At 45.7% G+C, this 26049-nt stretch overlaps 1 protein-coding gene across 9 annotated transcripts in view; it reads right to left on the bottom strand.

Moving 5' to 3' along the window:
- Positions 1 to 26049, bottom strand: part of LOC308386160 (receptor-type tyrosine-protein phosphatase mu-like) — a 222655-nt gene that overhangs the window by 107186 nt on the left and 89420 nt on the right. For all 9 annotated transcript variants that reach the window (XM_080865487.1, XM_080865488.1, XM_080865490.1 and 6 more), the window contains exons 10-16: positions 18857 to 19010; positions 17804 to 17979; positions 17527 to 17636; positions 17237 to 17438; positions 16573 to 16675; positions 2265 to 2446; positions 1956 to 2050 (exon numbers count right to left, since the gene is read on the bottom strand). In XM_080865487.1, the coding sequence (XP_080721613.1) occupies positions 1956 to 2050; positions 2265 to 2446; positions 16573 to 16675; positions 17237 to 17438; positions 17527 to 17636; positions 17804 to 17979; positions 18857 to 19010 (1022 nt within the window). The remainder of the gene's footprint in view (positions 1 to 1955; positions 2051 to 2264; positions 2447 to 16572; positions 16676 to 17236; positions 17439 to 17526; positions 17637 to 17803; positions 17980 to 18856; positions 19011 to 26049) is intronic.

Genomic DNA, 26049 nt, shown 5'->3' with positions numbered 1-26049 from the left:
TCTTCATCATCATCATCTGGTATTCAGAATAATCCACCACAAACTCATACAGAAACCAAAGATGAAGGTTCAAAGCTGCCTGGCAGTCTGTTTTTACCGCACAGTCTCAGAGAAGCTTTGTTTCAGGCACAAAAACAACAGGTACTAAAAATGACTCGGTCAGGTTCAGGAGCTTTTGGGTCACTGAAAACACATGTTTAAAAAAGTCCTATCAGGGTGGAGATTATCACACAGTGTGCCACTTTATTGTTTACATGAAATGAATTTCTACAATGGCAGATAAAGACAAAATAATGTTGCTGTTAATCTGACTATCTGCAGTTTGCTTACATGCTTACATCTTGATGCAGGCTCAATCATCCAGGTAAGTAAATCTCCAAAAGTTGATTCTGTTCATCTGGACGTAGAGTTTTGTGGGAGAAAAGTTTCGTCATCATCCAGGTGATGTCTTCAGTCTCAGCTGACTGCAGGTTTCAATCTTATAAACAGTACATTTGCATAATGACTGAAACCAGCCCACTGAAGGAACAATGGGCTGGGAGGTCAGTTCCTTCATCATAATTATGCAAATTCTCATGACCATTGATCAACAACCACTGACCAAAACCCACTGATCAATGGCCATGAGTCCCATTCACAGAGAGTTGGGGAATGGCTGCAATTACAGCATTGTAAGATGGTGACAGATGTACCCTTAGGCCACTCCTCCATTCAGAGATGGTCTTTTTCACGTAAATGGCCTCCTTGACTCCGCCCTCAAACCACATCAAATTCACCAGGGAGGATATGAAAAGTGGCAGGTTAGCCTTCTTAGACTGTGAGCTTTCCATCAGCAATGGGGGACATCTAAAAGCTGACGTGTACCGTAAACCTGCACATACAGGTCTTGTTCAGTATCTAAGGTTTGACTCTCATCATCCACTGGAGCACAAACTGGGTGTTATCAAGAAGCTACAACACAGAGCGATCACCATCCCCACTGACACAGCAGCCAGGGAGGCAGAAGAACATCAAGAAGGCCCTGAGTAAATGTGGTTACCCCAGCTGGACTTTTGTCAAAGCTGGGAAGGCTCCTAAAGAAAGCTCCAGCAGATCCAGGAGGCCATTTACGTGAAAAGGGAAAGACCATCTCTGAATGGAGGAGTGGCCTAAGGGTACATCTGTCACCATCTTACAATGCTGTGATTGCAGCCATTCCCCAACTCTCTGTGAATGGGACTCATGGACATTGATCAGTGGTTGTTGATCAATGATGATGAGAATTTGCATAATTAAGATTAAGGAACTGACCTCCCAGCCCATTGTTCCCTCAGTGGGCTGGTTTCAGTCATTATGCAAATGTGCTGTTTATAAGATTGAAACCTGCAGTCAGCTGAGACTGAAGACGTCACCTGGATGATGATGAAACGCTTCTCCCACAAAACGCTACGTCAGGATGAACAGAATCAAGTTTTTGGAGATACGTGCTTACATATACACACGCATATACAAAGACAGAGGAGTCAGAGTGAGCTTCGGACGTGGCTTCTACATCCAACACAGACCCTCTTACAACCGACCTTGGTTTTGAATACATTTCCTTTTTAAAAAAAATGTAATTTATGTGTGCTGCATGCCCTTTGTTCATTCCTAAGATGTGAGTCTACACCAACTAAAATACTGTCTTTAGTTAATGTGTGAAAGCCTCAGGGAATTCATACTATGGAGTTCCTGTCTCTCTCAAACTTTCTTCTTCTGCCTTATTGTTACCTTATAACAAAAACACGACTTAGTTAGCATCAATCAATAAAAACAACTTAGTCAGGTTCAGTCTTCAGTCTCATAGTGATCCATTGATATCTGCGTGAATATCCATGGTAGACTGCAGACAGGAGCCGATGACAGCTGATCCAGCTGATTTAAATGATTTGAATTCCACTGTGTTGGTTGTGTTACCTGTAAACAGGTGAACTCACCCCATTGGCAGTGCTGACAGCCTGATAGTAAATCCCATAACTCTTATGAGGCAGGAGGGGAGCATTCCAGTAACCACTGTAGGTCCTGTTGTCACCTGTACAAACACAAAGGTAAACAGACTCACTGATGAACTCACAGACTGACTCAGTGAATGATTGACTGGATCACTGACTGACTCGTTTATTAACTCACTAATTAAGAGACTCACAGACTGATTCGCCAACTGACTGAGTCAATAACTGACAGACCCATTGACTGACTAACTAATTGACTGATTGACTGAGTGAATGACTGAATGTGTCACTGACCGACACAGAAGGGCATGGGCGCCCTCAGCTCGCTCATTGGAAGCTCAGCGCTGAAGTAATACTGGGAGTCCAGCAGCGTGGCGTTCTGGAAGTGAATGGGCACTGGATAACAGCGCAGAATCTCTGCAGTGCCTCTGGTCTGCCTGCGGGGGCGCTCCTCTTCCACCACCACCTGGTATTTACTACAGACAGACAGGTTGAACCGTAAACAGATCTTGTAAAACAGAGTCACATGTTTACTGTGATGCTGGCACTGAAGCGAGGCATTATCAGTTTGGATTATGGGAAAAGCAGGATCAGCTGTTTGTGGATCCTGCAGCTTTGACCATGGCTCCAGCTGAGAAGTCCGGTCAAAGGAACCTTTGGGAGAATCAGTAATGCATGTGTTCGTAAAAAGGAAAATGGGATGAAGATCAACTCTTGTTGTTGCAGAATTGCTGCTGTGAGCTTTGCTGTTCGTGATTGTTGCTGATAATTGGCTGGATTTCAGTTCACATACAAGCCGACACATTAAACTGCTCGGCTCTTCTTCTGCCCATCTGTTGATTCATTATTCAGCTCCACATAAAGGTCACCTATGCCTCTCCTCCATCACACTCTCCTTCACTTTTATTAACTCTCCGTCTGTGTGTGGAGGCTGTAACTTTAGTTTGACATTAAACTGATCGTTCATTTCCTCCTGTCAGAGCTGCTATTAAATCCTATACGCAGGTAAAAGACATAAAGGAAGACAAGAAAGGGAAATAACATGAGATATAATATTTTAAAAAATATATAATTCTAGGTAGCTGTCACCTACTTATCCCTGAATAAAAAAAAATCCTGTTCACCATCGACCACCAAAGAATTTTAAAGGACATACAAATATCAGATACTTCATTCTGTATGTGACAGTCAGGAGGAGGAGCTGCCTGATTGCTCCTGTGCTGATTTAAAGCCTCATGAACATCTCATTAAAACCTCAGTCTGACCATTATAAGGGCATCGACAGAAAAAGACAGATCAAGCTCTACCGACATTTAAGGAAACTTTAGCAACTTCGGGAAACCTGTCAGATCCATTAAAACTCTCCACGAGAGAAATGATCAACTTTATTGTCAAAGGAGCTTGCAAAGAAAAGCATCTGGACTTCTTTAAGTTACTTGAAGACGTTTCACCTCTCATCCGAGAAGCTTCTTCAGTTCTAAGGTCAAATGGTGGACACTACAGATTACTACACTACAGATTACCACACAAAGATCAGAGTTGGCCATCACACATCCTCAGCCCTGAGTCTCAGCACTGGCTCACCCCAGGGCTGTGTGCTCAGTCCACTGCTCTACTCTCTCTACACACACGACTGCACTCCTCGCCACCACAGCAACATCTTTGTGAAATTTGCAGATGACACCACAGTGGTGGGGCTCATTTCCAAGGGAGACGAGTCTACGTACAGAGACGAGGTGGAGCAGCTGACGTCATGGTGTAAGGCCAATAACCTCCTCCTCAACACTTCAAAAACCAAAGAACTCATAATAGACTTCAGAAGGAAAAAGGCAGAGATCCAACCACTATTCATAAATGGGGACTGTGTAGAAAGGGTGGCAAGCTTCCGCTTCCTGGGAGTCAATATAGAGGAGAACCTTTCCTGGAGTGTGAACACCTCCGAGCTGCTGAAAAAGGCCCAACAGAGACTGTACTTCCTGAGAATTCTCAGGAGGAATAACATCACACAGAGACTGCTGGTGTCCTTCTACAGAGCCACCATTGAGAGTGTTCTAACTTACTGCATATGCATCTGGTACACTAGCTGCACAGGGGCTCAGAGGAAAGCACCCCAAGGGATCATTAACACCGCCCAAAAGATCACTGGCTGCCCTCTCCCCACACTGGAAGTTCTACACAACGCCCACTGTTTTAAAAAGGCCCAAAACATCATAAAAGACACCTCACATCCTGGCCACTCCCTGTTCGAACTGTTGCCCTCAGGCAGACGGTACAGGGCAATCAGAGCAAGGACTAATAGACTCAAACACAGCTGTTATCCAACTGCAATAACACATCTGAATACTAAAAAAAATGTCCATCACGCCACTCTTGTGTTAATCTATGCACGGCCTGAAGCATGTGTGTGGGAATGTATGTGAATGTTTTACTGTTACATCTTATTAGTATTTTAAGTATTCTATCTATTTTATTTATTGAATTTTATTGTTTTATTTATATTTTGATATTGCTAGGGATGATGCAATGATCGGGGACCATTCTTCATTTCGTTGTTCTCATGACAATGACAATAAAGTTTCTGATTCTGATTCTGATACTCTCCTCAGTGACAACAATACCTACGAAGCCCTAAAGCGAGACCCCACAAGCAGCTACAAAAATAAAGTTATCGCTTTTCTTCAAGACTTTGAAAAGGACAAAATTATTGACCGCCTTAGATATCACTGCCTTTACCCAGGGGATGCCATACCCTGCATTTACGGACTTCCTAAAATCCACAAGGAAGCTGTCCCACTCAGACCCATAGTCAGTAGCATAAACTCAGCCACTTATAACATTGCTAAACACCTTGCTACCATCCTTGCTCCTCTCGTGGGAAAACCCCACACCACATCAAGAACTCCACCGACTTCACCAACAAGGTCCAGAAACTTACCCTGGATCCAGATGAAACCATGGTGTCCTTTGATGTAGTCTCTCTCTTCACTTGCATACCCACCACGGAGGCCGTGGAAACTGTCAGAAAACGACTACAAGAAGACAGCTCATTGGAAGACAGGACCAACTTCAACCCCGATCAGATCTGCACACTGTTAGACCTCTGCCTCACCACTACATATTTCAAGTACAACGAAGGCTTTTACAGACAAAAACATGGCTGTGCCATGGGCTCCCCCGTGTCACCCATTGTAGCCAACCTTTACATGGAGGAAGTGGAAAGGAAGGCTCTTGGCTCTTTCAAAGGAAGAGTACCCAGCCACTGGTGCAGATATGTGGACGACACCTGGGTCAAAATCAAGACACAAGAAGTGGAATCCTTCACTGCGCACATTAACGCTGTGGATAAAAACATCAAGTTCACCAGGGAAGACACAAAGGACAACTGTTTGCCTTTCCTGGACTGCGCCGTGCACATTGAAGAGAACGGCAAACTCAACATCGAAGTTTACCGGAAGCCCACACACACGGACCAGTACCTCCTCTTTGACTCCCATCACCCTCTGGAACACAAACTTGGAGTAATTAGGACCCTACACCACCGGGCAGAACATGTTCCCTCTAAGCCTGAAGGGAAAAAGAAGGAACACACACATGTAAAGGAAGCACTCAAAACGTGCGGCTATCCTAAATGGGCGTTCTTAAAGTCAGCAAAGAGGCACAGAAAAGAAGACCAGACACCAGCGAGGGAGGATAAGAAGGACAGACGCAACAACATTGTCATCCCCTATGTAGCCGGTGTATCAGAGAAACTCAGGAGAGTTTTCTCCAAGCACGACATCCCGGTGCATTTCAGACCCAGCAACACGCTCAGACAGAAACTGGTTCACCCGAAAGACAAAACGCCAAAACACAGACTTAACAATGTGGTGTATGCTGTACAGTGCAGCGAGGAATGCTCAGACCTCTACATTGGAGAGACCAAACAACCACTTCACAAGCGCATGGCACAACACAGAAGAGCCACCTCCACAGGACAAGACTCAGCTGTCCATCTGCATCTTAAGGTCAAAGGTCACTCTTTCGAGGATGCCAATGTTCACATTTTGGACAGAGAGGACAGATGGTTTGAAAGAGGAGTGAAAGAAGCATCTATGTCCACTGTGAGCGACCATCTTTGAACAGAGGCGGGGTTTACGACACCAACTCTCTGCCATCTATAATCCAGTTTTGAGATCCCTTCCCAGACGCCTTAACGCCCACTCACATCCTGGGCCATCTGATCTCAGGAATTCACATGATAAGGTGGAGCCAGGTTTCACAATGAGCTCACCCGAAACTCTGGCTGATTGGGACCCACACCCAGTTTCACACCTTGGCTCAGGCGATTAGAGGATCATCAGGGGGTCCTTTTGTCCCTCTGTGGGGGGTTACTCCCACTAGGTTTATATCTGGGACTCTCCACCATTTGACCTTAGAACTGAAGAAGCTTCTCGGATGAGAGGTGAAACGTCTTCAAGTAACTTAAAGAAGTCCAGACGCTTTTCTTTGCAAGCTCCTTTGACTACGATGACCTGGATGACTGAGAACCTTCACAGTCGATCAACTTCATTAAAACACCACAAAAACTGACTTTCAGAAAACTCGACATAAACTGTTTTAGTTCTAACTGAACACAGAACACTTAGTTTCTATCAGTGTTTGTACTCTGGAAACAACAGTTGTGTTCTTCACAGGAGTCTCACACACACACACACACACACACACACACACACACACACACACACACACACACACACACACACACACACACACACACACACACACACACACACACACACAGGTCTGTGAAAACACTTCAAGAACTATACCACCTCTATTAAGTTACATTATACATGCTTCCCTTAGGCAGTATCATCAGATGACACCCAGCTCTATCTGTCCATGAATCCAGGTCTTTATGTCTTAAAGACATAAAGCCTTTCTGCTTCTTAATTCAGATCAAACTGAGGTTATTGTACTCGGCCCTGAAAATCTTAGAAATATGGTATCTAACGTCTTGATGCAGGCTCAATCACCCAGATAAGTAAATCTCCAAAAGTTGATTCTGTTCATCTGGACGTAGCGTTTTCAGGGAGAGAAACGTTTCGTCATCATCCAAGTGGCTTCTTCAGTCTCAGCTGACTGCAGGTTTCAATCTTATAAACAGTACATGTGCATAATGACTGAAACCAGCCCACTGAAGGAACAATGAAAATACATAAACAGGGTGCAACTTTAACACCGATTGTCTGTATGAACAACTTGGTCACCTATAACATCTCCAAGTTTCTGGCTTTGATCCTCAACCCGCTGGTGGGCAGCTCTGAACACCACATCCAGAACACCCTGGATTTTGTTGAGAAGGTGAGAGATGTCATCATGGAGGCAGATGAAACCATGGTCTTGTACGACGTTACATCTCTCTTCATTTGCATCCCAGTCACAGAAGTGTTGGAGGTAGTTCATAAGAGATTACAGGATGACCCCAACCTCAGCAGCAGGACCACTCTCAGCATCGACCAAGTTTGTTTGAACTGTGTCTTCATTCCACCTACTTCACATACAAGAGTCAGTTCTTCAGGCAGAAACGTGTGTGCCATGGGCTCCCAGTTTCACCCATTGTGGCCAATTTGTACATGAAAGAAGTGGAAAAGAGGGCTTTGCTATCCTACCCTGGAACACCACCAAGCCATTGGTTCAGATATGTGGATGACACCTGGGTGAAAATCAAATCTCAGGACGTGCCACAATTCATGGGTCACATTAACTCAGTGGACCGACACATCAAATTCACCAGGGAGGATATGAAAAGTGGCAGGTTAGCCTTCTTAGACTGTGAGATTTCCATCAGTAATGGGGGACATCTAAAAGCTGACGTGTACCGTAAACCTACACATACGGATCAGTATCTAAGGTTTGACTCTCATCATCCACTGGAGCACAAACTGGGTGTTATCAAGAAGCTACAACACAGAGCGATCACCATCCCCACTGACACAGCAGCCAGGGAGGCAGAAGAACATCAAGAAGGCCCTGAGTAAATGTGGTTACCCCAGCTGGACTTTTGTCAAAGCTGGAAAGGCTCCTAAAGAAAGCTATTCCCCAACTCTCTGTGAATGGTCCTCATGGACATTGATCAGTGGTTGTTGATCAATGGTCATGAGAATTTGCATAATTATGATTAAGGAACCGACCTCCCAGCCCATTGTTCCCTCAGTGGGCTGGTTTCAGTCATTATTTACACAAAACGCTACGTCCAGATGAACAGAATCAACTTTTGGAAATATGGTATCTAAGCAGACTCTTACTCTGGATGGCATTACCTTGGCTTCCAGTAACACTGTGAGGAACCTTGGAGTCATTTTTGACCAGGACATGTCCTTCAACGCACATATTACTTTGTCTGGCTATCGGACAAAGTACCGGACTCCGCAATACAACTGCCGGGGTTCTCTGTGCACCGCGCGGACAGGTCACAGGAGCTTACTGGGAAAAGCAGAGGCGGTGGTGTGTGTTTCATGATCAACAACAGCTGGTGTGATTATGCGAACGTGCACCCGGTCAAATCCTTCTGCTCACCGGACCTGGAGTACCTGATGATTAAGTGCCGGCCATTCTGGCTACCGAGGGAATTTACAGCAGTGATTATTACGGCTGTTTACATTCCCCCACAAGCCGACACTGACCGTGCACTCAGGGAACTGTACAGCGCGATCAGCAGCGAGGAAACCGCACACCCAGAGGCAGCGTTTATCACAGCCGGAGACTTTAATAAGGGAAACCTGAAGAAAGTCTCACCAAAACTCCATCAACACATCCTTTTCAACACACGTGGAAACCGGCAACTCGACCACTGTTACACCTCTTTCCGGGATGCGTACAAAGCCCTCCCCCGCGCCCCATTCGGCCAATCAGATCACTGCTCCATCCTGCTCCTGCCCGCCTACAGGCAGAAGCTGAAACAGGAAGCTCCAACCCGGAGGGCGGTGCACTGTTGGACGGACCAATCGGAGTCTGCGCTGCGGGACTGTTTTGATCACGCGGACTGGGAAATGTTTCACGTGGCTGCTAGGGACATTGATGAGTACACAGACTCAGTCTGTGGATTTATCAGGAAATGCGTGGAAGATGTCGTCCCATCCAGAACAGTTAAATCCTTCCCAAATCAAAAACCCTGGATTAACGGAGATGTTCGCGCGGCACTGGCGGCACGGAGCACCGCCTTTGCCTCCGCGAACACATCGGACTACAAACACGCACATTACCAACTCCGGAAGACGATCAAAGCAGCCAAACGTGAGTACAGGGACAGGGTGGAGCAACAGTTTGACAACCCTCGGAGTATGTGGCAGGGACTAAACACGATCACAGACTTTAGAGGGAAAACCAGCACACCGCAGACCACGGCCTCTCTGTGTGAGGATCTAAACGTATTCTACGCTAGATTCGACACAGCGAACACCATGAGACCGGACAGTGTGCGCACCGCGGATGACGTCAGTGCGCATACTGTGTCTGAGGAGGATGTGCGGAAGTGCTTCAGGAAGGTGAACGCACGCAAAGCTACTGGTCCGGACGGGATTCCCGGCCGCGTCCTCAGGTCATGCGCGGCTCAGCTGGCTGGAGTGTTCACACACATCTTCAACCTTTCCCTCTCTCTGTCTGTAGTCCCAGCCTGCTTCAAAATGGCCACCGTCGTCCCTGTACCCAAATCCTCCACCATCTCCTCATTGAACGACTGGCGACCTGTAGCCCTGACCCCCATCGTAAGCAAATGCTTCGAGAAGCTGGTCAGGGACTTCATCTGCTCTGCACTACCCGACTCACTGGACCCTCTACAGTTTGCATACCGCCACAACAGGTCCACTGATGATGCCATTGCCCTGACACTACACACTGCCCTGTCACACCTGGAGAAGAGAGACACGTATGTGAGGATGCTGTTTGTAGATTACAGCTCAGCATTCAATACCATCGTTCCCTCAAAGCTGGACAGGAAACTGCAGGATCTAGGACTGAGCAGCTCCCTCTGCAGCTGGATCCTTAGCTTCCTGTCTGACAGACGCCAAGTGGTCAGACTGGGCAGCATCACCTCATCCCCCATCACACTGAACACTGGTGCTCCACAGGGGTGTGTACTGAGCCCTCTCCTGTACTCACTCTACACCTACGACTGCACGGCCACTAACAGCTCCAACATCATTGTGAAGTTTGCGGACGACACTACAGTGGTGGGTCTTATCACCAATGGTGATGAGACGGCTTACAGGGAGGAGGTCAGCGCCCTGACCCACTGGTGTCAAGACAACCATCTCACCCTCAACGTCGCAAAGACAAAGGAGTTGATAGTGGACTTCCGGAGGTGCAGAGAAGTACACACCCCCATCACCATCAACGGCGCTGCTGTGGAGAGAGTGAGCAGCTTCCGGTTCCTTGGCGTACACCTGGCTGAGGATCTTACGTGGTCAGTACACACAAACAAAACAGTGAAGAAGGCGCAGCAGCGCCTCTTCTTTCTCAGGAGACTGAAAAGATTCGGCATGAGCCCCCGCATCCTCAGGACCTTCTATCACTGTGCCATTGAGAGCATCCTCACTGGATGCATCACCACCTGGTATGGCAACAGCACCGCCTACAACTGCAAAGCTCTCCAGCGAGTAGTGCGGTGCTCTGAACGGATAATTGGAGGTGAGCTTCCCTCCCTCCAAGACATCTACAGGAAGCGGTGCCTGAGGAAAGCGGGGAGGATCATCAAGGACTCCAGTCACCCCAGCCATAAACTGTTCAGACTGCTTCCATCAGGAAGGAGGTTCTGCAGCATCCGGTCCCGTACCAGCAGACTGAGAGACAGCTTCTTCCACCAGGCCATCAGACTGCTGAACACGTCATAGACACCTCAGCTTCACTACTGGAACTTCAACATTATGCACTCCACACTGTATATAAATGCCACTTGTTTTGCACATATTCAACTCTGTATATTTTATATATTTTATTATTATTATTATTATTATTATTTTATTTTATTTTTTTACTATTTAATTTGTAAAAATGTGTATACACACACACACACACACACACACACACACACACACACACACACACACGTAGGAAAATACTTAGTATACACATCCAGAAATGCATACACTATTATATATTGTACATATATTTATTAGTTTCAGGTTGGCCATTCTTGTATTTTGCTCGTTTGTGTTGTTGTGTTTGCACATCTCTGTTGCTTGTGGGGCTCGCACACAAGAATTTCACTCGCATGTGCTGTGCCAGTGTGCCTGCACATGTGATGTGACAATAAAAAGTGATTTGATTTGATTTGATATTAAACAAATATGTAAGACTGCTTTCTTCCATTTGTGCAACATCTCTAAAATTAGAAATATCCTGTCTCAGAGTGACGCTGAAAAACTAGTTCATGCATTTATTATTTCCAGGCTGGACGACTGTAATTCATTATTATCAGGATGTCCAAAAAACTCACTGAAAAGCCTTCAGCTAATCCAAAATGCTGCAGCAAGAGTCCTGACAGGGACTAGAAAGAGAGAGCATATTTCTCCTGTTTTGGCTTCCTGTTAAATCCAGAATTCAAAATCATCCTCCTCACATACAAAGTCTTAAATAATCAGGCTCCATCTTATCTTAATGACCTTGTAGTACCATATCACCCTATTAGAGCACTTCGCTCTCGCTCTGCAGGCCTACTTGTTGTTCCTAGAGTATTTAAAAGTAGAATGGGAGGCAGAGCCTTCAGTTTTCAGGCCCCTCTTCTGTGGAACCAGCTTCCAGTTTGGATTCAGGAGACAGACACTATCTCTACTTTCAAGATTAGGCTTCAAACTTTCCTTTTTGCTAAAGCATATAGTTAGGGCTGGACCAGGTGACCCTGAATCCTCCCTTAGTTATGCTGCAATAGGTGTAGGCTGCTGGAGGATTCCCATGATGCACTGGGTGTTTCTTCTTTCTTCACACTTATTAATCCCCAGCTCTCTTCCACAGCATGTCTTTAGATATGTGCCAATTCCACGGCCGCATCCTTTGGAGGCCGCATTTGAAGGCCGATTACGTCACAACCAGGAAATGAAGGGTGCTCCAAATGCGTCCTTTATTTCCCCAGATTTGAAGGATGGGTCGGGTGTATTGTTCGTGGTCCACCATATCCCAGAATTCCTAGCGCGGCCCCGCCAATTCCAGTTTCCAAATATGGCAGAAGCAACTTATTCTTATTACTCTTTGAAATATTTTATTAATTCAATTATTATTTATAATATTTGTATAATAATATAAAATACTTTTCAAATGCGGCAATGGAGTATATCTGCTCGGTTTATCAAGACATCACATATTTGTAAAAGTGCTCTGATGTGTTTGGAGACGTCTGTTACCCACCAGCTCGATAGTTAGCCGGGAGCTCGAGGGTCACTGAAGCCGGCGAGTGCAGCGGACTCCCGGCACATCATTTCAGATCCCCATGGTCTTCACTACTTAGGTTAAACATGATATATAAGTCACTATGATAACTTATAAATGTACATTTTTGGCTTTTTTCAATGTTTCATTTGTTCCTGAGTAAATCGGTTTGGCTGAGATTAAAGTTTTAGTTTTCACACAGTTGACTAAACATCAACCTGATTAAACAGAAGTGTGAGATGGTCGAGAGTTTACTCCTGTTATATTTATAGTGTCCTGTTATATTTTAAATAACAAGGAGCAGACAGCCGAGTTTATTAAACTCCACCAAGACAGCGGTGACGCAAAACTGAAGGCTCGACCGTCCAATTTCACAGCCAATTTCACCGGCCTTCAGAGGACCCGGCCTATGTGGGCCGGGTCCTCTGAAGGCCGGCTTAGGAATTGGGACATGTCTTTATCCTGTCTGCCTCCCCTCACCCCAACCAGTCGCAGCAGATGGCCCCGCCCCTCCCTGAGCCCGGTTTTGAGGTTTCTTCCAGTTAAGTTTTTCCTCCTTACTGTCACCAAATGCTTGCTCAAAGGTCAACGTCTGATTGTTAGTGTTTTCTCTGTATAACAGGATCTTTCATTGGGACAACTGCTGTGATTTGTTGCTGTATAAATAAAATTGAACTGAACTGAAGTGAAAGTATTGTGGCTCTAGAGTAAACTTTCTTTTCCAGCAGAAGAGCCTGTATGTGGTTTACACTGGGCTGCACCTGAATGCAGCACGGTTAGTTTTTAAGACGGCGTGTGTCCCTAGGGACGCTGGAAACAATAGTTGTGTTTTTCATAGGAGTCCAGTTCAGGACAGAAGTTACATATCAACACACACACACACAGTTTCTGACACACATCTGAAGGTGTGGAGGGTGAAACTGCAGTGTTGTCACATTTCCTGCTGGACAGGAAACTAATGGAGGACAGGAAGGCGCACAGACACAAACACACTGTTTTTAATTCGCCTCTGAAAGGAAGAGAAGAAGAACAAATTGGATCATTTCTGCCTCGTTCTTTCAGTTCTCCTCCCCCCCACATCTGTCTCTTTCTTTATGTCCTTTCTTCTCCTCTCTGTCGTTGATGTTCCATCTCCAATCACATTTCACCACGCTCGAGTCGCAGGACTTGTTGTGTGTGTGTGTGTGTGAGACAGTAATCTGATTACAGCTGCAGGTCGCTGCCGGCAACACCTTTTGTCCTGTGATGCGCGTATCCTACATACGTGTGTGTTTGAATCTGTGTGTGCGTGCCTGAAGGCCAACACACACTGTGGTGTCAGAGAGAAAGTTAAATATAAACACGCAGACCTTAAATCGTATCTCGGAGCAGCATCTGTTCAATCTGATGGATTTCACATCAGACATCATGTCGATTAACACAGCGCAAATCACACACACACACGCCTCGCCCCTACACAAAAGGAAAAACAGATCTCGCTTCAGCTGAAAAGATCCATTTTCCTCCTTTCAGCTTCCTCTTTCTTCGCCCCCACTCAAACACAAGAGTCACGTTCGAGTGACTGATCTGCAGCGTTCGCAGCGCTCTCTCGCTGCTTGCACAGAAAACACGGCCACTCGCTGAAGTGGCGACGAGCACGTGCAGGTGCTTCCGTGAGATTCTTTTCAGACATCTAGCAAACCAAAGAAAGCTGAAGTGGAGCTGGAACTGCTCTTGCTGAGCAAACGCAGGCAGGAATAAACAGCTGACATACACCTCCAACAGCTTCACTGGGTTTCATCCACCCAGTCATCACACAGCAGTGGCAGCACGGTTGCCTCACAGTTTAATTCCACCATCAGGTCTTTCTGTGTGGAGTTTGCACGTTCCTCCTGTGTTTGCGTGGGTTCTCTCCCAGTCGTTGTCTGTCTCTATGTGCTAGCCCTGCGACAGACGGGGGCCTGTCCAGGTCCTACCCTGGGGCTGAATAGGCTCCCGTCGCGCCCCTACATGGAGGGTTGGTGACGTCGGGCTGCTGTCTGGTGGTTAGCTACAGAGGTGGGGTGAGGTTAAACTGTTCTCACTTAATGCTGAGGGTTCCTGATGGGTGGAGAGAAACGCCGTCATATGGACCAAACTCCATCCAAAGAAGGTCTGAGAGGATACACACAGCTCGAAGCCGACATTCATGTTTGGATGACTTCAAATCGCAACAACAGTCGCTTTGTAGTGTAAGGAAGACCCTACACTGATCCTCGGCTTCATGGCTCAGATATGTGGAGTCAGCGAGCGTACGAGCTGCACTTACACTAACTGCAGAACCAAAAGCCACGCCCACTGCCACAGCCTACTCCACGCTCGTTAACACAAGCAGTACATCAGTAGATACGCACAAGCGTCGAGGCCACCAGCTACCCAGCATGCAACACTTTGTGTGTCTCTGCACGCGGGGCTGCTGCAGTATCACGGAAAGACTCACTGTGATTATTTCACAATGACACTTTTGTGTTTTTCATCTTTTTTTTAGCAAATTATTCAGAATTAAAATGAGTAAAAATCATTATTTATACAGCGCCAAATCACAACAGCAGTCACCTCGAGGCGCTTTATATTGTACAGTAGATCCTACAATAATAGATACAGAGAAAAACCCAACAATCATATGACCCCCTATGAGCAAGCACTTTGGCGACAGTGGGAAGGAAAAACTCCCTTTTAACAGGAAGAAACCTCCAGCAGAACCAGGCTCAGGGAGGGGCGGGGCCATCTGCTGCGATTGGTTGCGGTGAGAGAAGGAAGACAGGATAAAGACATGCTGTGGAAGAGAGACAGAGGTTAATAACAGACATGATTCAATGCAGAGAGGTCTGTTAACACAGTGTCCTCATTATCATAGAGACTCCGTGAGGTGAGATCTCGCGTGGAACTCCACACTGAGGGAAATGAGCAGTTATTTCATGGTTCTTCCATTTGCGAATTATCGCACCACCTATTGTCATCTTTGTCCTGTCATCTGTAGCCCATTCCAGCCTTGTGTAGGTCCAGTCTCATCCCTGACATCCTTGGAAAGCTGTTTGGTCTTGGTCATGGTGCAGAGTTTGAATCTGGACATACTGATTGCTTCTATGGACAGCTGTCTTTCATACAGCTAACGAGTTGAGAAGGCTCCCGGTGTCAGCTCCTTACCTGTATGAAACACACCTGGGAGCCAGAAATCTGCTGATTGATGGGCACAGTCTCTATGGAGATGGGTTTTTGGAGGGGTAGCAGGAGGAGAGAAGCTGCAGAGAGGCGTGTAAGACTGCAGCTCTGCTTCCTGGTCCCAACTCTGGATAGTCATATTTTGGGGGGGTTTAATAAATTTGTCCATATTTCTAGAAATGAGAGCTGCTCCATCCAAAGTGGGATGGATGCCGTCTCTCCTAACAAGACCAGGTTTCCTCCAGAAGGTTTGCCAATTGTCTATGAAGCCCACATCGTTTCTGGGACACCACTCAGACAGCCAGCAATTTAAGGAGAACATGCGGCTAAACATGTCACTCCTGGTCTGATTGGGGAGGGGACCAGAGAAAACTACAGAGTCCCACATTGTTTTGGCAAAGTTGCACACCGATTCAATATTGATTTTAGTGACCTCCGATTGGCGTAACCGGGTGTCATTAGATTAAGCAAATATACCTGCCAGTCTCTCCATTACAGCTCACCTTAGTGTCTCCACCTTTAGGTCACTGCTCTTGGCCTGTAGTCATGTGACAAGCAGGTGTTCATTATCAGCGGCAGAGCCTACCTGTCTGAGACGCCGTCTCACACGCTGCTTCCTGTCTGTTTGTAGTGTGTGTGTGAGACTGACACATTAACTGATAATCCCTGGGTAATCCTCTGTGTTAGAAGTGGGCTTTGATTAGCCCCGCCCGCTGATTGTTAATTAACCAAATCCCTTGCTAAAGCCCGATGACAGAGCCCACTCAGCTGTTGACATGACGACTGTTACTGCAGATACCGCCTCCCTCTGGGCAGCAGTGAGTGTGTGTGTGTGTGAGACAGTGAGTGTTTTTTAATTTCAGGACAAGTCTTAATTTCCTGTTAGTGATGTGAGCAGTTTGTCGCCTGACTTCCTGCTTCAGGGCGGTACACGTCGGCGCTTTAATCTTTAACAGCAACGTCATGAAATGTTCATGGAGTGGGAGATTGATGCTGCTGAATATTTGAACAGGTACGTTACCTGACCGGGGCCCCACGGCTCTGAGCGGGCTTCAGCAGGACGGTGACGGTGGAGTCGGTCTGATTCAGAGGAGACTCCTGATCGTACGCCGGCATCAGAGGAGCTGAAGAGGAGGAGGAGTTACAATATGTTCAGCTCATTCCCTCCTGATTTACCTTCACACTGAAGCAAAGAGTGGAAATGACTCAAAGGCCTGGCGAGGAGCAGAACCACACCCGAGCGCACAGGACACAGTGGAATCAGCTGATTCCTTCCAGCTCGACTGTTTGTGTCGGGAAAACCCAGGTCCGGTCTGCCTGTTTACTCTCACCCGCCTGAACACTGTGACTGAAAGCTCCGTGGGATTAAACACACGACTGGCTTTTCAAAATAAAATGTCAGTAAGAGCCAGTGAGAAGCACTATTGAGTTAACCCTTTCTCACCCAGCCCAACTTGTTTTGTAGTTTTGGCTGTAAAATGACATCTTTCAGGAAACATTTGAATTTTCTCTCTACTCCAGAGTTATGGTCATGTGACGCATATTTCTCTGTCCGTGTTGAGACAGCAGAAACTTGTGAACGCTTTGTGCTACTGTGATACACAAAATAAGCTCACCTTGTCTTCCTTCATTGCAGTCATTTAAAGTAAAAACAACAATCTGAGCTCTTAGTTTGACAGTCCTACCTGAGATCTTGGTGGTAAACTGGGTGATAACAGGGGGCCCAAAGCCTTTAACAGTGGAGGCTCTTATTGTGAAGGAGTAGGTGGAGCCTGGGTAGAGGCCGGTGAACATGTGGCTTGTCTCATTGGCCGGTTTCAACACCCTGCCGCTCTGATTGGACAGGTCAAACTCCGTGTCGAAGGAGCTCAAGGCTTTGTAGGATATCTGGGGAGAAGACAGACATCGGGACCCAGATGACTCACGGGGTCTGACTGGGAGACTGCAAAGCCTGCTGGGAGTTGTATGTATTTACCTCATACTGCCGGATCAGGCCGTAGGTCTGCAGCGGTTCCCTCCAGCTCAGGCTGATCTGCTGCTCGTAGCTGCTGCCGAGGATCGAGTCCACGGGGACTGCCCCGGGAACTGAAACCAAAATGTCACCATAGGTTACCATCGGAGGACAAAGCAGTAGACTCTACTGTGTTTCTACTGTGAAACTGTTGTGACTCTACTGTGATTCTCCTTTGATTCTACTATATCTCTACTGTGACTCTGCTGTGATTCCACTGTGACTCAAGGGAGAGTTTTACCATCCTCGTCTGTCAGCACCAGAAGCTCCTCGCTCTCCTTGCGTCCTTCGGGGTTGCTCAGGATGAGTCTCAGGCTGACGTTGGTGAAGGGTGGAAGGTTGCGTACGGTGTGCGTCGGCATGGTGCTCCTTGTGTCATACACCTCCTCCTCCCGCACCTCCTCCTTTGCTGGCTCCCTGCAGGAGAAACAGCAGGTGCTTGGAAAGAAAGCAGCTAGACTTTAAGTTTCATCTGAGAAGCTTCTTCAGTTCTAAACCAAATAGTTGAGTGGTATTCATCTATTTATCAAGTTGTCCCTTATGAGGGACCCACTACTGATCATGTGACTCATCACATTAGCCAGTGGGTGAAAAAAAGTCGTGGGTCATTATCAGCAGAGGTTTCAGGTGAACCAACTGTGAGATCTTGCCCCACTCCATCATGTGACTTATTAAGATCAACGGCCCAGGATGTGAGTGGGTGTTTAGGCATCTGGGAAGGATTGTAGATGGCAGACAGTTGTGTCGTAAGCCCCGCCCTCTGTTCACAGTGGACATAGATGCTTCTTTCACTCGTCTCTCAAACCATCTGTCTTGTCTGTCCAACATGTGGACACCGGCATACTCGAAAGAGTGACCTTTGGTAACACCTGACACCTCAGCTGATAATGACCCACACCTTGGCTCATGTGGTGAGTCACATGATCAATACAGGTTCAATGACCCTCATAAGGGACACCCCCACTAGGGTTTAAATACCTGGGACTCTCCACCATTTGGTTTAGAACTGAAGAAGCTTCTCGGATGAAATGAAACTTAAAGAAGTACAGTTTCCTTCTTTCCTAGCACCTCAGAGCCCCTCCTACCTTCACCTGTTCACCACGCCCTCCATCCAGCTGTGGTCCAACTCTCTATCTCTAATTTCTGCTGGACCCTCCTTCTCTTTTTGTATGATTACTCTCTTCTGCCAATCATTGGCCCCTCCCTCTCACTTCATTTGGTTCATTACTATCTCTACCATTGGGACCTCCCTCTCTTCACCTGTTGGCCCCTCCCTCTTGCTTCCTGTGTGTACCTGCTCAGGGCCCCTGCAGGTCTGTAGCGGTACTGCACAGTCAGGTTGTAGCTGTAGCAGCGTGTCACGTTGTATCCGAATGGTTCCCAGCGAACCGCCACCTGTTTGGACTGGATGTCAACGACTTCAAGACGCCGTGGGCCGTTCATCGGATCTGAAACCAACACGGAGACCACACAAACAGGAACACGTGATGAGGATAATGAATTGAGACACACCTGTGCTCACCTGTAGCCCTTCTTATCCTCTCCACAATGATGAAAGTAAACTGAAGCTCCTGCCCTGTTGCTGCTGTTCTTAACTTCTGATGGATGTAAACATGTTTTCTTTGACGGAGGATTCGGGTGTTTGTCCTTAAACTGAAGGAAGCAGTGTGAACGTCACGTTGTCACGTCTCTAAAATCCTCTATGTGTGTAAAGTGAAAACAGAGCTGGCGAAGGGCTCAGCTCCGCTCTGCTGCCAACTGTCGCCAAACCGGCGCCTTGCTCTGGGGTCAGTCGGTGCTCAGCCAATCAGAGTTGTTAGGACCTGACCAGGTGACCTCCATCTGAGTTTCTTCATCGCTCAGCATTTTTATCGGCACGCCTCGTCTCCATCGGCTGACCTTCCTGTTGGTGTTAATGACTGAAGCAGCATGTGTCAAATGCAACAGAACAGCTCACTGCATGCACACCAAATCACAAACATAACTATGCTTCTTACCAAAGCACGACTGCAAATCCTGACATGCATCTACATGTCCGTAGGAAAAACACCTCGTTACAGTCTGCTTCACTTATATCTGGGCTTTGCTTTTCCTCACTTCTAATATGAAGTAATCCAGCCAGTGAGACGATGTGAAGAAAATAAGGTGTGCCATCTCTTCCTCAAACCTCTGTTTGTTTCTTTTTGTTGTCCATCACACACGTCCATCTGTTTTCTTACGGACATGCTGATGGATGTTAGGACTCCCAGTTGTGCTTCGGTAAGAAACGGTTATGTTTGTGGTGTGAATATTTCGAGCTGTTGAAAGAAAGATGATTACACTGCATAAAATAGCTGACGCTCAGCACATTCGACCAGACGAGGAAAAATCCAGCCGGTCGGTCTGGTGACTCAAACCAGCTCTCCTCCTCCTCCACAGTCCTCGTTTATAACGTGCTTTACAAACATCAACATCACAGCTAACAGCTGGATTTTACCGTTTCAGTGCAGCTAGCCAAACAGTGAACAGCCACTTCCTGCCACAGACATAGACAGTAAAGTGGACAGTCTGTCCTGGTTCAACATGAACTCACTGCTGCAGCACTAAAGTGATCCCCTCACACTCACGTTTAGTTTAAGTGCCCTTAATTTCCTCTGAGGTATCCATCCTGTCAGTAGTTAGCTAACATAAAGTAATGCGAGTCTGTTAGCACCAACCAACCAATCACATGACGTCACATCCCATACTGACAGAAGATGGCGCTGAACACGACCCGACATCACAGACAGACTTAGGTCCAGGCTCAGTGAGGTATATTAGCCTTTATGTGTAAAGAGTTTCATTTCCCCGTTAATGAGTGAAATTCTGGGATTTTATCAGCAGGTATCTGTGCCTGTGTGATGCTCCCCTACAATATGATGATCAGCTGATAATTCAGCACTCCACACAAACATGGAAAAAGAAACAGATGATTAGCAGGGATTGTGTTTCCCAGTCACCCTGCATGTTTCCTGTTTATCACGTGTGTCTCCAAACAGGCAGAAACATATAAAACCAGTGGCTGTTAACTAAACCCGAACCTTGCAGCATCACCAACATCCAGCTGGATAGAAGCCTGAGGAGTGGACCAATGGGTATCCAGCACTGCAGACTCCACCCTGACGCTTCACTGAGGACGGAAACAGACTTCAACTCAAACTTTATTAACACACAGCATGAACACAGATGGAACCATCTGGGAACCATTACAGCCCGTCCAGTCTGGGCTCCTCAGAGCCACACAGAGCCCCCCCCCCCCCCCTCCCCCCTCTGAGCCTCCAGCAGAGACTTTAACCAACACTGGAAAAAACCCGAGCTCCCTCTGAGACACAGAGAGGGAGATTAAAGGAGGCTTCGAATTGAGCGCGCTCACACACACGCATTCACACGCACACACACATACACGCACGCGCGGGCACACACACACACACACAGTCTTTCTAGTGGCCAATCTAAGTGCTTTATTTCAAGATGACAGACAGCGATCCACTCAGAGGGGGAATGATAGATGAGAGCAGGAAAGAGCAATTTCTCCTGACAAACCCCTGTGTGTGTGTGTGTGTGTGTGTGTGTGTGTGTGTGTGTGTGTGTGTGTGTGTGTGTGTGTGTGTGTGTGTGTGTGTTCAGGTATTTTCTGCAGCTGGTGAACAATACCTTTCCTGTTCTTTGTTGTCGTTTGTGGTTGTGTGTGTGTGTGTGTGGGGCACAATAACAGGAAAGAAGTTTTCTGTGCAGCCGCAATCGACCACACACACACACACACACACACACACACACACACACACACACACACACACACACACACACACACACACACACATACACACACACTGCAGGCTTTTAGCTGAACACAATAGAGGCACTTGTGAGTTTCTGCACCTCGATTGTTGCTCTGAAAGAGAGATGTCGACTTAAATGCTCTGTCTGCAGGGAACACACACACTCACACAGCGACATCGCTACGGCAACAATGTGGGTTGGGGGTCAAGGGAAGGAGGGGGGGGGGCATTGAGGTGGATCCCATTACCCATAATCCCCGAGGGAAGAGTGAACGCTATCACATAAAATCCTCCCATTCCCCTCTGATCAAACCTGTGTGTGTGTTTGTGTGGTCGTCATGGTTTCCATCCCATCATTTTTTGGGCTGACATTTAAATTACTTGGAGCCAGTGCACCCAGTCGCTGACATCACCAGGTAGTTTTCCACAACATGGCAAAAACTACAAATGACAACCGTCAGGAACTACAGAGCGCCATGTTCACAGCATTCACTGATTACACCAGTGTGTATTCAGATTACTGATTACACCAGTGTGTACTCAGATTACTGATACTTTGATAAAGCTCAGATTACTGATGTTAGGTCAGACTGTGACAGTAAGGTGAACCTTTTGCGAGGTCAGACACCTGCAAAGGTAAGATGCTAACACCAACCTCCAGACTCAGAGTGAGCTCAGGGAACTGTACAGTAACGCCACTGTTTTGCACATGTCTCACTCTGTATATTTTATTTTATATATTTTATTTATTGTTTACTCTATTTAATTTGTAAAATATGTGTACACACACACACACACACACACACACACACACACACACACACACACACGTAGGAAAATATTTAGTATACACATCCAGAAATGCATATACTATTATATATTGTACATATATTTATTAGTTTCAGATGTAGCCATTCTTGTATTTTGCTTGTTTACGTTCTTGTATTTGCACAACTCTGTTGCTTGTGAAGCTCGCACACAAGAATTTCACTCACATGTGCTGTACCAATGTACCTGCACATGTGATGTGACAATAAAAGTGATTTGATTTTGATTTGATTTGATTTGAACGGAGATAACCAGCCAATCAATCAATCAATCAGGACAGTAATCAATATATCTTTTTTTATCTTCTTCAGGTTTATTTTCTTTTAAAGGAAAATTAGATATTAGTAATAGCAAAAAAAAATAAATTATGTTATATTGTTATATTATTCTATATTAAATTATATATTTATTATTTAAAGGAGTCCCAGGCTTCTACCTTTCTACCTTTAAAACCCACCACCAGCCAAATGGCTGGTAGGCTTTTAGCTAGGCTTTAGCTTCAGCCAAGTGGAAGCTAAATTGGCTAGTCATTCATATGTAAATTAGGTTGTTAGCTGGGAATTCTGGAGGGAGGGGAGTGGGGGTGTGTGGATGAGGGGGTGGGGGAGCTGCTAAAAGCTGTGAACTTCCTTTTGTGTTTCATCTTGATGCATTCTCAATCATCCAGGGAAATAAATCTCCAAAAGTCACCAACTTGGAGTGTTTCAGTTTGCCGTCTTAGGGAGAAATCAACACACATGGGTGTAGGTCCTTTGTTGCTGAGATTTATTGATGAAAACAGTACAAAAAACCAACCATTTGTACACATATTTACAAATAATGATAAAAAGTGAGTGAGTACATTTCAACATTTTCAGCAATCACTCACAATCCTGGCACTGCCATGGTATCTGTAGTCTGCATTTACCACATGTGTATCTGTAGCAGTGAACACATCGCACAGTGGCATGATTGTTCTTGCATTTGTGTTTGACCTGACACGTGGCTCTTTTTCCAGGACTAGGTGTGGAGGGTTGTGTCCGAAGCAACTGTTCTTTTCTTGCCTTCTTCTCAGCTACATGAGAGTGAGCCAACTCTCTTGCAAGCTCCACCACATTTACATATGAATGACTAGCCAATCCACTAGTGGATTGAGGAATTTCCCTGCGAATCTTGTTGACTGTGCCGAGGATGGTGGTTTTCAGTCTAAGAAGTTTTTGCGCAAGTGAAAGCGATGTGAAAAAATTGTCCGTGGTAACATTTCTGCCCTTGTCTAGGAATGGTTCCATCAGCCTCATTACTACATTTTCAGAAAGTCTCTCCCCAGTGGGACGATTGGGGTCCTTGCCAAGATATGGGAAGACATTGCAAATGTACTTGGATTTTAGGTCGCAAGCCACCCAAAACTTGATCCCAAACTTGTCAGGTTTACTTGCAATATACTGCAGGAAACAGCACCAAGTCTTTGATGGGAAAAGCTGTTCATCAACGGTGATATGTAGACCAGGGTTGTAGCACGTGATGCAGTTGGTGACCAATGATCCCCACACACTGGAAATTGCAGCGAACTTATCAGTCTTTGCTCGATTTGCTCCATTGTGGCATCAATCAGACCACTGGTATAATGTTGAAATGTACTCACTCACTTTTTATTATTATTTGTAAATATGTGTACAAATGGTTGGTTTTTTGTACTGTTTTTATCAATAAATCTCAGCAACAAAGGACCTACACCCATGTGTGTTGATTTCTCCCTAAGACGGCAAACTGAAACACTCCAAGTTGGTGACTTTTGGAGATTTATTTCCCTGGATGATTGAGAATGCATCAAGATGAAACACAAAAGGAAGTTCACAGCTTTTAGCAGCTCCCCCACCCCCTCATCCACACACCCCCACTCCCCTCCCTCCAGAATTCCCAGCTAACAACCTAATATACATATGAATGACTAGCCAATTTAGCTTCCACTTGGCTGAAGCTAAAGCTTAGCTAAAAGCCATTTGGCTGCTCTCCGGGTTTTAAAGGTAGAAAAAGCCAAATGGCAGTCCGTGGTGATGGAAGTGTTAATATTTCAGTTTTCTGGGTCTTTGGAACTCAGAAACCAAATGAATTAGAAGCTGTGGTTATGGACAATTTCTTTTAAGATTTATAGACTAAATGTTGAAGTGCTAAATCTGATCAGAAGACGATGAAATGACCTGGCTGACTTTATCAAAGTAAAGCTGCCTTCCCTCCTGGGTCCGGTGTAAAGAGCTGCTTTTCTTTTTTTCTTATTCTTTTTTTCTATTTTCTTATTTGGACTCTGCTTGTAAATCTGTCCTTGACGTAGGCTCCTTGGCTAACTGATTTTACCAGAGCCGCTAGAAAAGAATGTAGAAGATGTGAAAGACGGTGGAAAAAAGAGAAAGCTCTTAAGACTAGCTGGAAAGTCTATCAGAAAGCAGTAAAGGCTGCCAAGCACTCCTATTTTTCCCAACTTATTGCTGCCAGCTTGCATAACCCTCGTGTTCTATATAAATCTAGAAATTCTGTACTTAATACAGAAGGCTATGTTCTTTTGCACTCTTCTGAGGTTATGTGCAATAAGTTTCTTAATTATTTTGTGGACAAGATTGCTAGTTTGAGACCTCTGACTCTATCTATTGCTGACCCAGCCATGCATGGTTCTTGCTCAGGTTTGTTCTCTGCTATTCTACCAATTCTTTTACCTGATTTAGAGAAACTTGTGCTGAATGCTCAACTGTGTGGCTCTCCAAATGACGTTGTTCCTCCCCGTTTTCTCAAAAAGGGATTTCCTACCATCGGACCACACATTCTGAACATTATTAATACTAGTCTTTTGTCTTGGTGCATTGTCAATCATCCAGGAAAGCAAATCTCCAAAAGTTGATTCTGTTCCTCTGGACGTAGCTACAAAACGCTACGTTCACATGAACAGAATCAACTTTTGGAGACTAGTCTTTTGTCTGGTCAAGTACCTAGGGAGTTTAAGCATAGTCATACATCCTTTACTTAAGAAACCAGGCTGCTTCATGCCCTGGAGGACGGGGCTGTGGCCCCCCCACACCCTCTAGCAGATCATTACATGAAGGAACCTTTTAAAAAACAAAAAACAAGCGCGTCCATGCTCACAGGTGTACACACGGGTGATCACACCCACAAACTACACCCTTTTTGGCTCCTACCTCAAAGCACACTGTGTTCTGTTGATCTTATGTGCTGCACAATAATGTTTAACATTTAGTATTTACTGTCATATTCCCATATATCATTGTGATGTTGTTTATTCTATTACTCTTGTTCTCTTCTGCTTGTTTTCTTTTTTCTTTCTCAGCAGGTGATCCAGGTGATTGATATATGCTTTTTCTTTTCTTTTTTTTTCTTTTTCTGCTCATTCTGTTGGTTTTTGGTTTTTGCCCTTCTCCCCCATCCCTCTTCTCAGCTGTTTCTCTTTCCCTCTTTCTTTCTCCCCTTGGCTTAATCCCCTCTGCTTTGGGGTGTTCCACAGGGATCTATTCTTGGGCCGTTATTGTTTTCACTGTACCTTTTGCCTCTTGGCGCGATTTTCCAAAAACATAAAGTGTCATTCCATCTATACGCAGATGACTGCCAGTTTTATTTACCTTTTAGTCATTCTGATAGTTTCCCAAGTTGACCTCTGCTTTACTGCCTTAGTAATGTTAAAGCATGGATGGCCAAAAACTTTTTAAATTTTAATGATCGGAAGACGGAAGCGATCTTATTTGGTCCAAATCATTTTTCTCACGCTCCAGATGTTGATCTTGCCGCTTTGACTTCCCATTTAAAGAGTTCGATCACAAATCTCGGAGTAAAAATTGATTCTGCACTTACCTTTGGTCAGGTAAACGGGGTGGTAAAATCA

The sequence above is a fragment of the Rhamphochromis sp. 'chilingali' genome (genome assembly GCF_963969265.1).
Source record: "Rhamphochromis sp. 'chilingali' genome assembly, chromosome: 18".
In the NCBI taxonomy this organism is placed as follows: Eukaryota; Metazoa; Chordata; class Actinopteri; order Cichliformes; family Cichlidae; genus Rhamphochromis; species Rhamphochromis sp. 'chilingali'.
The sequence above is the reverse complement of the archived record's forward strand: the minus strand, read 5'-3'. Positions and strand labels throughout refer to the sequence as shown.